Genomic DNA, 17,211 nt, shown 5'->3' on the forward strand with positions numbered 1-17,211 from the left:
AGAATTGAAAAGAAACACCCCCTCCCCCTCCCCAAATATATATATACGTCTCAGAATGTGACGACTCTATTCGCTACACTGCTCCATTTGATCAAATTGATACAGGGAAGATAATGTAAACTTTACGGATTTAGTGCAGGCGGTGTTGCCATAGATGTCACAGCGGTACGAGTTCGAGTCCCGCGGAGGGAACGACCAAAAATTTGCATCGCAAATTTGACAGTTCTAACATTGTTGGGAATTTTTCAGACCCTTCTATAAGTTTATATATATTCTTTTCTAGAAGAACTGAAAAAAAAATGCAGTTATGTTTTGGATGAGATGAATAGTAAATATTAGATAGTGTCTTCAATATATAATTGATATTTAGTATCAGTTATTTCCATTCCGTTCAGTCTTATTCAAACTTAATTTAAAAATCAACACACATTTGACTGTGCCTTATCTCACTGAATGATAATATTTTCTTTCCGACTTTATAAATGGTAGTAATTACAAGTTTCCCCTACAGAAATTCATGTAATAAAGTGATTTATATACTAGGAAAGTATTTAATAAGTTAATTAAAAAAAAAATCATCACTCAGTTAAATTTCATGGTGAGATAAAAAGAAATAGGAACTTAATAATGTCTTTGACATTTGATATTTTTTAAGCTACTACAAGCTTATCTTTAAAACTTGTAACATATGCACAGGGTAGACAACTCATGTCGTTTCCCAATCAATACCTTGGAATGATCTCTATCTTTTCCTCACTAAATTAAACCTCATAGAATTAAGGTACTACAAAAATAATCTTGGATAAGAAGATCACTGTGTGTTTATAAACATGTACATATTAATTTGAAAAGTTGACTAGCCAAAGGGATGAAGTGTTATTAAGTTTGATTAATAACTTTAATGAAGTTCTGTTCAGTGTAGTCAACACTTGATTGTGATACTTTTTTATTCTTCACTATAAATAATACAGATGGATTGAAAGTAAAGAAGGAAAAAAAAGTACCAAATAGTGACTTAATAACTGTGTGTTATACAAAAAGGAAATTCTACATTTACTTCCCATCAAACCAGGATAAAGTTTTTATAGCAAGAAAAAAAGTGATGGAAGCTGAGTCAGGAGATTTGGCTGATTTGAGGGTGTATCGGAATTGTCTGTCCCATAGTCGTAGACACACCCTTGCCAATGTTCGGTAAGTACTTGAATAAACATAAATCTGTTTGGATATAATACCAAGTTGTTTGATGATAACCCGTTACAGTGAAGTGGTAGTTATTGAGATGTATAGGAATGTTATAGGGAAACATTTTTAAAGTGTTATGTTGTTAATTTATAAAACAATTTATTATATTATGAAATTTTGTGTTATACATGTAATCTTGTTTTTATGTTGAATAACGTTTTTTATGTTGAATATCAACATATATTAGTTTTTATTCATTTAAGAATATGAAAAAAGTTGAAGTACATGTATTATGATAAGAAAGTGAACAAAAATGAATGATTCAAAAGTAGAAATAGAAAGTAGTTGTATTAATGTATTAAACATCTGTAGATTCTGGTGACAGAGGGAAGTCATTATAGAAGTATCATGCAAAAGACATTTGACCTTTTTCTTGACTTGTTGTCATTTATAACATAATGAAAAGATTTAACCTGAAGACATTTGTTTGATGTTCAATTAATTTGTTTAGCTGGTTCTTTGATTAGTAATATTTAGTTTGCCTTAATTACTGTCATCTGAATTAATCACTGTCATCATTTCAACATGAACTGATACAGAGATTCTACTTCCAAATTTGTACATTGTTTGACCTACTTAGATCAAACAGCTCTACCACTCATTCTTGTTCCTGAATGTTTAAAAATCATGCTGATTAAATGCAAGGAAACATTAATCCATTATTGATTGGCTTTAGGTTGTTTACATACAATTAAAAGTATGTCTTGGTCGTCTAGGGATCACTGCATTTCCAAATAGACTGAGCATGTCTTGATGGAATCTTATGAAACTTGGGTCACTGAACCTCTTTAAACACATCATCCAACTGTACCCTTGTGTGTGCCTTGTTGATGTAGAAAATACGTCCCTTCAAATGTTTACTTATACAGGTTTTTTTTTAAAGACTCAAAACTATGCCTTGAAGTTTTACCCAGAGGGGCCAGGTTTTGAAAAGTGGGCATGAAAAGAATATCTCTGAGCATGACTCCATGTTTTGGTATTATTATAGAAAACTGGAAATTTCATGCCAAAAAAAAATTGCAACACTTATCTAGAGCCTAGATAGCTTTTTGATGTCTCAGAGGTTGTTTTGTGTAGCAAGAGACTACATAGTTTGTCTATGTCTTCCCTCAGAGGTTATTTTTTTGTAGCAAGAGCCTAGTTAGTTTGTCCATGTCTTTGCTCAGAGGTTGTTTTGTGTAGCAAAAACCTAGATAGTTTGTCCATGTCTTCACTCAGAGGTTGTTTTGTGTAGCAGGAGCCTAGATAATTTGTCCATGTCTGCTCAGGGGTTGTTTTGTGTAGAAAGAGCCGAGATAGTTTGTCCATGTCTTCCCTCAGAGATTGATTTGCATAGCAAGAGCCTAGATATTGTCCATGTCTTTGCTCAGAGGTTGTTTTGTGTAGCAAGAGCCTAGATAGTTGTCCATGTCTTTGCTCAGAGGTTGTTTAGTTTAGCAATAGCCTAGATAGTTTGTCAATATCTCCTAGGTTGTTTTTTGGTAGCAAGAGCCTAGTTAGTTTGTCCATGTCTTCGCTCAGAGGTTGTTTTGTGTAGCAGGAGCCTAGTTAGTTTGTCCATGTCTTCGCTCAGAGGTTGTTTTGTGTAGCAGGAGCCTAGTTAGTTTGTCCATGTCTTCACTCAGAGGTTGTTTTGTGTAGCAGGAGCCTAGATAGTTTGTCCATGTCTGCTCAGGGGTTGTTTTGTGTAGAAAGAGCCGAGATAGTTTGTCCATGTCTTCCCTCAGAGATTGTTTTGCATAGCAAGAGCCTAGATATTGTCCATGTCTTTGCTCAGAGGTTGTTTTGTGTAGCAAGAGCCTAGATATTGTCCATGTCTTTGCTCAGAGGTTGTTTTGTATAGCAAGAGCATAGATAGTTTGTCTATGTCTTTGCTCAGAAGTTATTTTATGTAGCAAGAGCCTAGATAGTTAGTCCATGTCTTTGCTCAGAGGTTGTGTTGTTTAGCAAGAGCATAGATAGTTTGTCCATGTCTTTGCTCAGAAGTTATTTTATGTAGCAAGAGCCTAGATAGTTTGTCCATGTCTTTGCTCAGAGGTTGTTAGGTATAGTTAGTGGACATGTTGGTTTACATGAACTTGTGATAGGAAATACTTTGTTGTCATGTATTACTAAATTTAGAGTAATTGAGGAAATTTTGCCAAAAAATATTGAACAACATGTCTATTGTTTTTATTGTTAAATTAGTCTTTGGAATTTAACATGTAAATATGTTTTGACTGAAATCAGACTCTGAGTTAAACAATAAAAATCAGCTGTTTATGTTATAAATGAAATCTGAAGATATAACTGTTTTGGGACTGTGGAAAACATTGATTTTTATCACATGTTCAAATTGGGTTTGAAATATTAAGGAAGTGTGCAATGACTAGTAGGATCAGCTTAGTTCTCTCAGTAAAACAATTTAGAGAAGAAATTTAACATTTTGTTTTCAATAATTTGAATTATTTGTTGGCTAAGATGTAAAACCAGCAAGAAGGAGAGTTTACAGAGCTCTTACTCCACAAATTGATACAATTCAGAATCATTTTAACAAACTCAGGTACTGGGTTCACCAGGTTCTTTTTATAGTGGTTAAATGGTCATTGTTCTTGATAGATGGTGTTACTAAGTCATTTTAGAACATCAGTTCCATCATCTAATCATTGTAGATTAGTTCCTTGCATGGTGTCCACATTTTGTGTCTAAATGCACAACTTTTGCCCTGCTTACAGAAATGTATAAATAGCCAAGGGAAAAAAAGTATGTTTAAGAATGGGTAAAATCATTGTATGTTTTTTTTTAAATCGTTTTATATGGACACCTATGGCAGGATTTCTAGGCTTTAATGGTGCTCAACTACAAAATGGGAGTTCAGCAACATCTCATAAGAAAATACAAATAAAATGTGCTAGGGTAGGCAGAAAAAAATATGGTGGGTAGGGTAACCTTAAGTAGACATATTTTTTCTTGTGCTTTATTATATATATTATGTCAGTTCTCTGTCTATTCTTACATGATGTTTCTATTTGTATGTACTTAAATATTTATATACATCCATCTTTTGATACACTTACTTTTGCTGTTTACCCATGTGTCTCTCTGTCAGTCTAAATGCCATATAAACTAACACAGAAACACTTTTAGGAATTTGGAGGATTTTTTAAACACATAAAGACAATGTTTGTCTTCTGTTTACCATTGGTTTCTGATTTTCCGTTTTCACGTTATTGGATTTTGAACACTTAAAAATGGACAACAGGGCATATGTATGTATACTTTTATAATGCTGACCTGTTATTGGTAAGGGGTTTTATGTGAAGTACCAACAAACCTATGAAAAACTGCTTGGTTCTTGTATGTTGATTTACTCCCAATTCTCTTCATCATTACTAAAGATTTCTGTAAATGACTGGTATCTCCATTATTCCCATCAGTTGATTGTCTGGCTGATCACAGTATTGACAGGTAACCAGTCTCTGATTGACAGCAATGCTTGTTTTGTGGCAGTAATTGTTGTATTAACTTGATGAGAGATCATAAAAACTCCAGTGGTCAGTTCTACCAAGAATATGTATTATTATGTATATTATGGTACTTTAGAAAAGATAGGTTCATTATACCCAGGATGGAACAATTGCTGATTTTAAAATGTGTTAGAAATTATCTGAAGTAACACATTTATTATTTATGTCATATAACTTTATTACTTAGAATCATATTTAAGAGCTAGATGTTGATCCACTGCTGTAATATTGTTGCCATTTTGTTGAATGTATGTCTTCAATCACTATTTGTACTTGCTCCTTTAGAGCCCTTAATTGATCAAATAAACATGTATTCCTTGTATATGGAATTTTTCTGTCATTGTAGGCAGGTGACAGAAAGGCTGTGCTCTGTCAACATGGCTTAGTCCTATGGTCAAGTTTCATAGTTATTAAAAAAAATGACAAATACAAATGCTAGGTTTTACTCTCTCAAACACTGTGGTTGAATACTTTTGAAAGGTTGTTGTACTAATTAATTAGCAACTGTGGACAGTAGTCCAGTAAAGAGTTCTTAACAGAAATCAGTTTCTTAAATATTGTCTTGATATGCAATTCAAAGAACACTTAATAATGTAAAAATGTTTGAAATAGAAGAACAAGGGGAAGGTCCACTCTAATCCTGTGCTCAATGACAGTGTATTTTTAACAGGTAATTGTGTATTCAGCTGATGTTCTCCTTGAGTTGATAATGTATTTTGTTATACTATTGTTATAACTATTGACAAGAATGGTCATTTCTATGGAGTGACCATGATTGAATTGAATTCCAGTGTAAGTGTTGGTATCTGTTGAGTAGAATAGTGTTAATTGTGACAGGAATGCTAATGTGGCCAGGTCATGCCTCATCAGTATGCTGTATGTCTGGCTCATAATAACTCTCTCATTAGAAAGAACCAGTCAATTATGATTCCTTGGTGTTTTTGATAGTGTTACCAATGTTGTTGTCACAGTATTACATTTGATAGTGTTACCAATGTTGGTGTCACAGTGTTACATTTGTATCACAAAAAAAGAAGTTTGAACTTGTTTGACATTATGAGCACTTGATCTGTAGTAGGTTGTAATAATGACGATTCTTTATTATCACTTGTATGGTAAAGGATCTCTACCATCATCCAGTATAATCTCTGGCAATATACAAAACTATATTGGTCACTATCTGTTGTCATCTCTTAACATTTTACAGAACACTTCATTGGTCATTGTCCAGTATCATTGCTGGCAAATACAAAACACTTCATTGGTCACTATCCAGTATCTAATAGTTTACTTTTGAATATGAAGTATTATGAAGTTGTTTTTGGTTATTTACTTTTCCAGAATGGTGTATTTACTCTTGGTATTTTCATTGTATTTTCATTGTAATTTCTGTAGAATATCTGGCTCTGTCATAAAACAATTTTATGAATGAAAAATGAATGGCCCCATTTTAATAATAATATCATCCTAACAAATGGCAAATATAGATTAAATCTTTTATTTGTATCATTTTTCTAGAGATGTGGACAGTAGATGTAGTACATTGACAGTGGGAGATATGTAATAGTAGTTACATCTGATTGTTATTAAATTATTAAAGCAGAAAATGACATGAAAAAGGCAGATATTTTATAAGAATATAGATTACATTATGTGATTTGTTCTGTACTTAGGCACCTATAACAGTTCTATTATGTTAATATCTTATCACCAGATCTGTGTTCAAAAAACTTTTCTATATCTGGTTTGTTTTGATTACTTATAGATAAACTTTTAAGAAGTTATATATTGAGACACAATAAGTTCTAAGGCATATATAACATTAAGTAGATGTTCAGCTTGTATAAAAGTTCAATATCACTATGGGCTGGAGACTATCTTCTTTATTACATGGAGTCCTCTATAAACACAGGGGTCTGTAAGTTGTCTGTACCCCATATTTTATCAAGTAAAAGTTTTCACCAGTATTTTCTTGCAAAAGAAGGTTATTAGCCAAGAAAAGTTTAATTACTCTCTTCTACTTGAAGAATTCCTAATAAACTTTTCTAAATTGCATCAGAAGTCTTCCACTTCAAAGATGATTAGAAGCCTATTTTCAGAAGTTAACAAAAATTAGGTGATGTATTGTGCACCAGGGTATGCAGCTTGGCATATCAACTTCATACACTTTGGAAATTGAAGAATTTGTGCATGTAATTAAAAGTCTTTGATCATCAGAGAAAATGTACATCTGGATTTTGCTGTTTTTGCCATAAATCAGAAAAATAAACCATAATATTTGACCAGTAATATTGTCATGATTCAACATTTTCTCAAACAGCTTCAGTATGCATGCCCATGGAATTAATCAGATTTTTAGAATAGTTTGGTTATAGAAAAATTATTGATCTGATAAATGTTTGCTCCACATGTAAGAATTTTTAAATTTTACTTTTTGTTTGATTGATAGCATTTTGATAAAGAAATTCTGTAGGTTATTAGAGTGAATACGAATTAATCATTCTTATCAACACTGTATATCCTAAAGGTTAGAAATCAACTCTAGATGAGATATTGGCCTAAGAAAGTTTATTCTTGGAATAAAGTAGATTGCAAAGGATCTACCAGTAGAATGTTGTCCATACTTTCTAACAGAAATAAAAATTGCAAGGGGATATAACAGAAATAATGGTATGATGGGATCTATCTCCTTGGTCAAGCAGAAGTAATAGGTTTGAGGGAATATATTGTCTTGGTTAATCAGAAGTAATGGGTATGAGGGAATATATTGCCTATGTCATACAGAAGTAATGGGTGTGAAGGAATATAATGTCTTGGTCATACAGAAGTAATGGTGAGGGAATATATTGCCTAGGTCAAACAGAAGTCATGGGTGTGAGGGAATATATTGCCTAGGTCAAACAGAAGTAATGGGTGTGAAGGAATATATTGCCTTGGTTAATCTGAAGTAATTGGTGTGAGGGAATCTTATAACTATGTAATAAATTTACCAAACTAGCCATGGATATCATGAAACTACTGGACAGATTTTAATGCAAGTTGTCATGGATTTTCCATATGGTATCTTGCACAAATAGTGCTTTTGGATTTTTGATCTGTTAAAAGCATGGTCTCCATGTCTATGTTAGGAATATAGGGAAAAAGCCACCTATATTTCAAGGAAGATCTCTGGATAGAGGTAAATAAAGGTCAACGTCTTTCTTTTGGTTTGAAGAGCTATACTAAAGTTTCCATGGATGACTCCTTGTTAGAATTATTGCTCTTGAAAAGGGAAAAACTAACCAGTTGAGTAATTTTGGCTCCTCAAAACCTTTAGTTTAAATTCCTCTGGATTATTAACACAAATAGAAAATATGTTTTATATAAACATTAATCCTGTAAATTGTTCAGTGTACTGAAGACTATTAGTTTCAATGTGTGTATCTCTGATTTGTTTAATCAACTAATCAAAGCATACTAATTGTACTGAGGGTCAGAACCAACCAGTGTCAGAAAGTCCTATCATTCAAATTACATTGAAGCTATCAGAACATTCAAATCTTGTTCATAGTTTTATTTCATTTGAAAGCCTTATATCAATTTCTCTAACAGGAAGTTACAAGTACTGTTTCTCAGGTTCTGTAATCCCTTTCTGATAATCAGTTATATACCAATAATTGTTCATAGTATTGCCCAAGACTTCTGAATAATTTCTTGATCCCTTGCTACAGTAGGGAATTAACGATTTCTCTCAATGGTCAACAAGGCTCATAAAACCAAAAATGGGTATAGAGATTTTCCCCAATCGTTCCTTACAAAGAGTAAGATAGAATTATTAAGTAATTTGATTTAAAAATCAGCTGACCGATTACCAACCATAATCCTTTAATAGTCAGATTAATTATATCTTCAGTTTATTTGTTTGTTCTTAAAGTTTAGCTATGTAAATTTAAGATGAGTGTTTGATATTATTTAGTAACATTGTTAAAGGCCAGAAGATCATTATTAAGTGGATTGCTGTATGAATAGTATGTGGATAAACCTATCTCAGTTTAATCTGAATGAACACTTCACCATACAAATACCTTCTGTAAAGTGTTTATACAAACATGGCCAAGTTAGGTGAAATTGATATATCAATAGACCATGATAATAAGTATCTTCAGGTGACCCTGGCTGTATAAAAGATGGGGTCATAGATGATATCTGCTAGGATACATGATGGGTCCAACAAAAAAGTTCTTAAAAAGTATGGGCTGGTTTTTTTGCAATTTACATCCAATGCAGAGTTTCATTTTGATTTATTTTTGCCATTTTTGATTAGCACATATTTTTGATAGAAAAATGTCCTACTGCTGACTCAAATTCAACAGAATATGATGTTGAGGAATTCATTTTAATTGTACATTGGTTTTTAACAACATTGTAACTGTATAATGCTGTTCACAATTTTTTTTTACATTGCTTGGTGATGCCATTGTAACTGTACATTGCTTTATGACTCCATTGTTAAGTGTACATTGCTTATGACTCCATAGATCTGGCTTAGGGATCAATAGGAACTGTACATGTATAGGTTACTCTGTTATTAATTTTTCACTGCTTATTTACTCCACTGTAGCTACATGGCTTATGACTATGTTTTAACTACATATGGCTTCAACTCCATATAAACCTTGCAATGCAAAAGACTCTGTTTTAACTTTGTTTGGCTGAAAACTCCATTTTAAATGTACATGGCTTTTAGGATTCTTACTATAATTGACCATGACAAGGTGACTCAATTGGTTATGGATTAGGACTCTGTTGTACCTACATAATGCTAAGGACTCTCTTGTAACTGCACATAGGGGTGACATAAAAATGTTTAAGGGGAGGTAAATCTTTTATGATAATGTGAATAATGGTAAGCATTGTTTGTCACAATATACCAATAATATTTTTATTCAGAATTCTGTTGGCAGTCAAGGTTTAATGATCTGTTGTATATTTATGCTCAGAATAAAGTCTCGTTTCTAAGTCTGACTGGTTTTTAAATATCACAAAGAATTCAAAAAAAAGAGAAAAGAGTTTCTATTTTAATTTCATTCATTGCTTTTTCTTAAAACATTAATTATGGTGCTGTATTTGAATTTCATTTAGATTGATTGAGGTGAGAGCCAGTATAATTTTTGGGTTTATTTCAAGTCTTCCTAACCAAAGCTAGAGATTAGAGAATCAATGATATGGAAACATTTTATAGATGGCTTTTTTAGGATTGATGTAAATGAAAATCAATTATAAAGTTTTCAGTATTAACTCCTCGAACAGATTTAGATGAATAGTTGAAATGCTAAATGTATTTTGCTGTTTCATTAGATAAAGTTATTAGATTAGATGAAATGTCTCCTGTAAAAGTCTTAACATTCACTGAAATGCTAATCTAAGCTTGGAAAATACCCTCAGAAGTATGAAGGTCTTTCTGCCAACTTAACTCGATTTAGATTGTATTTTAATGGTTCCTTCACGTATTAAATATGATTTTACAATACTAAATTTGTATTTGTACATGATGACTAGGGAGATAGCTGGTATTTGTATGAATCCCTAGGATGGCCAACAAGAGAAGTATAAATTATCTAATGTCTATCCTATTACAACTCATCTCTTGTCAACTGTGTTATGCTGAATTTTAAATTGACACTTGTAAAGGTTGTATTTCAATTTAGCTCTTAGATGGTTTGGATGAATTAAATATTCTTTTTTTAATGCTTTTTTATGTTCTATTGATCTTTCATCATTTATTCAATTTAGGTATGTACTATCCATCATGTAATCAGTATAGGTTTGTACTATCCATCATTTAATCAGTATAGGTGTGTACTTTCTATCAAACAATCAGTATAGGCCTGTACTATCCATCATTTAATCAGTATAGGTGTGTACTTTCCATCATACAATCAGTATGATATGTACTTTCCATCATACAATCAGTACAGGTGTGTATTTTCCATCATACAATCAGTATAGGTATGTACTTTCCATCATGCAGTCAGTATAGGCCTGTACTATCCTTCATTTATTTAGTACAGATATGTAATATCCATCATTTATTTAGTACAGGTGTGTACTTTACATCATACAATCAGTATAGGCATGTACTTTTCATCAAACAATCAGTATAGGTGTGTACTTTCCATCATACAATAAGTAGAGGCCTGTACTATCCATCATTTATTTAGGATAGGTGTGTACTATCCATCATTTATTCAGTACAGGTGTGTACTTTACATCATACAATCAGTATAAGTGTATACTATCCATCATTTAATCGGTATAGGTGTGTACTATCCATCAAACAGTCAGTATAGGTGTGTACCAAGGGTCCGGAAATTTTGACAGCCCATGCTGGACATTTTGTCAAACCTCAGCAGACGTTTGTGCCTGTCTTTTACATGCTCAAATCAAAAATAAACTTTAAAAAAAAAACTTTTATATGTAGTTATTTTAATGTAAATATTGGAAATTGTGTTATTTCTTCACATACTCTTGTCTTTTACAAAATATTAGAATGAGTGAACGAGTTCGGTTTTGACCACACATGTACACAAATCATCGTATCTTTCAGACTTTTCAGCACATAGGCAAACAACCAAAAATTTCCGAGTGAGGGAAAAAAGTTTATTATTTATAAAGGCTAAAAACCACTAATTCCACTTTCCATAGGCTTCTATGCTAATTTCACAATATTCAATGGCTTCTCTGGACTTTACCTTAACTTTAACCTGCAGAGGACTATATATCAGCATGATTCTACATATGTCAGCTCACAATCCTCAGAATGGCATGTGGGGTTAGCAGACTTGCAGTGCAGTACTGGTCACCGGAAGTGAAGGGTCTATAAATAGCATGGGAAATCCCAGTGTTTTCACAAGATAGGGGTATATTTAAAAATCATTATGGAGATTAGGCTTCACATCACAAGAAGCAAAATGCACCCATAAAATGTACAGAAATGTTTTTCCTTTCAGTAAACTGTTTAATTTTTTTAAATAAGATGAGAACTTTTTTCACAGCACTATGAGGAACAGGGGTAATTTCTGCGTAGGACTATTTTTGCGTACGTTCCAAATGCTCATTGGTTGAATTGGTGGTCTGTAACCTATAAAAGAAAATCGCAAACACATTTTGTACGTTGATTTAAATGGTCTGTTGACTTCTGTCTTAAAACTATTCGATCGATGAATTAATAATTACAAACTACGACTGATTCGTAGGTTCAGTTCCATGTGCTTTTGTTACCTCTGAAAGATCGGCGGGAAAATGACGGGCTTGTCAATCTTTTTTCTTAATTAATCAACTAATAAATGTATGAAAATTCTCAGTCTTTTCAATTAATTGGTATATGCAATGGGACTGCAGGTTAATTCAATTGGGCCATCAACTAATCAGTTACAGGTAAATCACAGCCACAGGTGGCTGCACATCGGCTACAATTGACACACACCTGTCAATTAATTTTCAATAAACAATTAGGAGAGAGGTAGATAGTATGTTTATACACAAATAAAACCGCCGACTCTAATTTATAAGGGTTGACATTTTTTTATGTCAGGTATTGGGAAATGGTCGTCGGTCATTTGCAAAATTTGTTGGTCAATGACCAGCTTTTTTGACCGTTTCCAGATCCTTGTTGTGTACTATCCATCATTTAATCAGTATAGGTGTGTACTATCCTTCATTTAATCAATTTTGGTATGTATAGTACAAGAAAATATTGTATGCACTAGTATTGTACTGATATTCTGTATTGGATACGCTACTGCAGACATTCAATTTAATGCAATGTTGAGTACAATATGGACAAGGACACTTGTACCGTATTATATATATTTCTGGCATGATATCTTAAGATGTTTATGTTTGACCAAGATGCACAATATTTTAAATCTCAACTTCTTTAAAAGCTATAGGACTCTGTGGTGGACAGAGGTGGAACTTTTATAATCCCAATTAATAGAGATGGAAGTTTGTTTTTTTTTTTTTATGACTGCTGAAAATTGTGATTTTATTATGTTATGATGTTTTCATTGTTGTTGGTGGTGTCATTGTTGTTGTTGTCATTTTTGCTTTTGTTTGTTTGTTTTTTTTTTTTTTTCGTTTCAGTGTGATTACTTCAGTTTCAGTTGTCATGAATTATTTTTATATATTGTTACTTGCTTCATGAGAAAGCTAGCTATCAAAAATGGGGTCACTGGCCCCTTCCATTCTGTAAAACATAGGCCAAAAGGGGTTAAAAATGTGTTTATCTAAAATTGATATAGAAGTTTTATTTCTTATTCAAAAATTGACAATTCTTTTAGTTTGTTTCCTATAAAGTATTGTTTTAAGAGTATTCAAGAGATCTTAACTGTAGACAAAGGTAGAAGTGTTTTGATCCCTTTGGACAGAGTTAGAAGTGTTTTAACCCTGTGGACAAAGTGGTTTGACTCCTATCAACAAAAATGGAACTGTTTTTTACTCCTGTGAATAAAGATTGAACTGTTTCAATCCGTATAAACTGAGATGGAATGTTTCAACTGATGTGAACAGAGATGGAACTGTTTTGACTCTTGTGAACAGAGATGGAACTGTTTTGTCTCCTGTGAACAGAGATGGAACTATTTCAATCGCTTTGAACAGAGATGGAACTGTTTTGACTCCTGTGAACTGAATTGGAAGTGGTTTGACCCCTGTGAAAAGAGATTGAACTGTTTCCACCTCAATGAACAGAGATGGATCTGTTTTCACCTCTGTGATCACAAGTGGACATGTTTTTAAACCTGTGAACAGATATGAGATTTTTTTTTGTTCATCTTCGTAAGTTAGCCGCAACATTTTTCTGTTGTGAGAATATAAAGTATGGATTTTGCTATTAACCCCTAAAACTTGAAAGGTTTTAAGACATTATGTACTCCCAGTAGGTTCTATGGACAGCTTGAAGGCCAATTAGCAGTTAAGAACAACAATTATGTAGGAATATGTGAGATAGATATTGGAGAATAATATGATTTTGTCATGGATATAAATCTGTTAGTCTGATTATAGATGATAGAGAGATGTATGGACACTTTATCAGTAGGTTATAATTGTTTTCTTTTAGATCAATGTATAAAGAACCACCATTTCCTACTGAATGTAATGATGTTATTATTAGTCAATATACAACATATTTGAATGATCAGAAGTAACATAATGACGGACCAATTCTCTTGGCTTCTTCAATATCACAAGACTTATTTTTCATAGAAGATGTAGCCTCTTTCTATAATCCTCAAATGATAAAAGAAATAGATATTATTCAGTCATCATAATCTATGATGACATTCCAATTATCAACAGAATTCCTTATTGACTTGTATCTATAATGACAAATCACCTGATGACAGAGTAATCTTGTTACTGACTAACCAAACCATCAGTTTACTGTAGTATGGGCCTATCGGATATTTATATTTATATTCTTTGGGACCATCTTTGTGTTGTTATATTTCTTTTTAATTTGATTTTAAAGAATTGTTATTGTTCTGTTACTTTAACCGTCAGGGCCTTTCAGAGCTTACTTAAAGGTCCTGGAAAGGTATGTTTGCACTTATTGAAGACCTTTTGGTGATTTCTGAAAGTATTTACTATTTTGGAGCTATTGCCATCACTTGGCGTCCATCGTCATCATCATTGACAATTGTACAAAACTCTTCTCCTTTAAAACTACTTGACTAATTAGAACTAAACTTGGTATGAATGTTCCTTGGGGTATCCTGCATAGAACTGATGTGGAGATTTTTTATTCTTTTAAAAACATGGCCACCATTACTAAAAATAGAACATAAGGGTCAGACAGTAGTTTTTCACGTATATATCTCCAAAACTGTTAGGTTTAACTAAATTTTGACATGGATATAAGTGTTCAGCATGATGAGATCTATCTGTGGTCAAATTTTGGTTTTAATCTGTTACACCATGTCAGAGTTATTTTCCTTTTTCAACAATTTTTGCTACTTTTAATGTTATTTCTTTCAAAAATCTTCTCCTCTGACACTACTGGACCAATTGAAACCAAACTTGGTATTTAATGTATCATGCATAGAACTGATGTAAGGATTTTTTATCTAAAAAAAAAAATAAAAATAGAACATAGGGTTCAGACAGTCGTTTTTCACATATATGTCCAAATCGTCAGGTTTAGCTACATTCGGTAAAAGTGTTCAGCATGATGAGATCTATCTGTGTTAAATATTTGTTATAATCAGTTTAGCCATGTTCGAGTTCTTGCCCTTTTTTGACATTTTTTTGCTATTTTTAATGTTATTTCTTTCAAAATCTTCTCCTCTGACATAATTTGATCAATTCGAACCAACCTTTGTGTGAATGTTCCTTGGTGTATCCTGCATAGAACTGGTGTAGGGATTTTTGATCCATCAAAAGACATGGCCACTGTTACTAAAAATAGAACACTAGTTTTTCGCATATATCTTCAAAACTTAGGTTTATCCAAATTCTTTCAATAGCTGAAATGATCCTTATTATTAAGACTACAAAAGTCTTCAGGGATAAAACTTGTCAGACGACTCCTTGTAAGAGTAATTGCCCTTAAAAGGGGAAAAATGACTTTTCTTTTTAGTGGAGTCCGAGTTGCTCATTTGCTTTTGTTACTTTTTATGTATGATTTTAGTTACTCTATGTTCTTTGTTGTGTATGTCTGTTTTCCATGTCGGGTCTTTGTCCCTGGATTACATTCTTTTGATTACCGCTATAACCTTGGTTCCCTTGATTACTCTTTGACAGTTTTGAGTCAATATCTTGAAACTATGATAGATTAAAAGAAACTTTCAATTGTTGAAATCATCCTTATGATAAGTCCTACCAAAGACTTCTTCAGTCAAAATTGTTGGACAACTTCTTGTTAAATTAATTGCCTTTGAAAGGCAAAATTCAACCAGGTGAGTGATTCAGGCTCCTTGGAACCTCTTGTTTGCATTTCACCATATTGTTTTTTTTTCCCATACTGTATATTGATGCCACTACATCACTAGCCTAATGTAATGATTTGAATGACAGAAGACACTTTTGTGTTGAGGTCACAGTTGCTTAAAATTGACTTAAATGTGAAAAGTTGTTTCTGTCACATGAGATGGATGTGCATGAAACTTCTACCGATGGAAGCTTGAGTGAACACAAGGAAGTTATCAATTGATTTGATGACAGTATAGGTCAAGATTCAAGGACACTTCTTTAAATATTTTTTTGCAAGGCAGTGGACTATGCACACTGCTTTTCTTTTCATTTGTCATTGGTTGATTTGATTACGTGATTACCAATATATATTTGATGTCAACCTCAATATCTAGCAAAAAATAGTTTAAAAAAAATTTATATGGACCTTTTTAATTTTCAGATGACACATTGATAATAAGTTCAGCAAAAATAGATATGGCATGGAGTCATATAAAAAACTAAAAATTACAAAGTATCAGATATCAGTGTGGAGTTGTGGAAAGAGTCAGGCAAGAAAAATATGGTTATCAGATACATCTTAAAGACTTATAATGTAATGATGATAACTGTATTTGATACTGCCCTCAAACCAGACCATAGATGCCAGGTTCAATAGAGATTTACAGTTATCTATGGTCATTAGCTCAATAAGTTTAAACATTCCTTATGGTCGTCATCATGAACTCGTGGATCGTTATGATGTATCCATCAGCACCATGAAAACTGATTTGTTCAATGGGTCATTGTTCACCTTTCCTCGTTTGTCTACCCCGGACTTGATTTTTTATGAGCAACTCGGCGGGTGTTTCTAGAAAAGCAGAGGACGCTTACCCTACAGGTGCACCTGGTCCATGCTCCTAGTTTTTAGTGGAGTCTGAGTTGCTCATTTACTTTTGTTACTTTGTATGTATGATTTTAGTTACTTTATGTTCTTTGTTGTGTATGTCTGTTTTCCATGTCTGGTCTTTGTCCCTGGATTACATTCTTTTGATTACCGCTATAACCTTGGTTCCCTTGATTACTCTACAAAGATTTGTAAGAAATGTGATGGAACAATCTTAAATATGTATAATATTTTTTCTTTGTTTATTGATTACAAGAAAGGCTTGATGTCGGGTAATCTTTATATCAAAGTTGTGCTGTTAGAGAAATTATTTATATGAGTGTAAAGATATGTTAGTTTCTTTTGACCATATCTTGATATTTACTGATGTTATATAATCTTTTAGTCTATGTTATTTGTGGCAACAATTTTATGTAACTCAATGTCAGTTATGTAACTTAATATGGAGAAAGATTATAATACTACTGTTGATGTCTACTTGTTGTAATGTTTTAAAAATAGAGCAAAACAAATCTGCCAATACTAATTTAAATAGATTTTTCATTTACTGTTAATTGTAAAATGAAAAATATATATATTTCCACTTTTCAGAAAGATTGTTAATGCTAAGAGTATTGCATATTATAT

General features: G+C 32.5%; 1 protein-coding gene across 4 annotated transcripts in view; it reads left to right on the plus strand.

The window, feature by feature from the left end:
* LOC148630167 (3',5'-cyclic-AMP phosphodiesterase 4C-like) overlaps positions 1 to 17,211 on the plus strand; it is a 182,774-nt gene that overhangs the window by 40,581 nt on the left and 124,982 nt on the right. Inside the window, exon 1 of one of the 4 annotated variants that reach the window (XM_088562215.1) lies at positions 768 to 1,191. The exons of 2 other annotated variants lie outside the window; for them this stretch is intronic. In XM_088562215.1, the coding sequence (XP_088418341.1) occupies positions 1,103 to 1,191 (89 nt within the window). In that variant the 5' untranslated portion in view covers positions 768 to 1,102. Of the gene's footprint in view, positions 1 to 767; positions 1,192 to 17,211 lie in introns of those variants that run through there. One more of the 4 variants, XM_088562238.1, reaches the window with a different exon arrangement.

The sequence above is a fragment of the Perna viridis genome, chromosome 1 (assembly GCF_037379345.1).
Source record: "Perna viridis isolate PV_CMFRI_1.1 ecotype Kerala chromosome 1, ASM3737934v1, whole genome shotgun sequence".
NCBI lineage: Eukaryota > Metazoa > Mollusca > Bivalvia > Mytilida > Mytilidae > Perna > Perna viridis.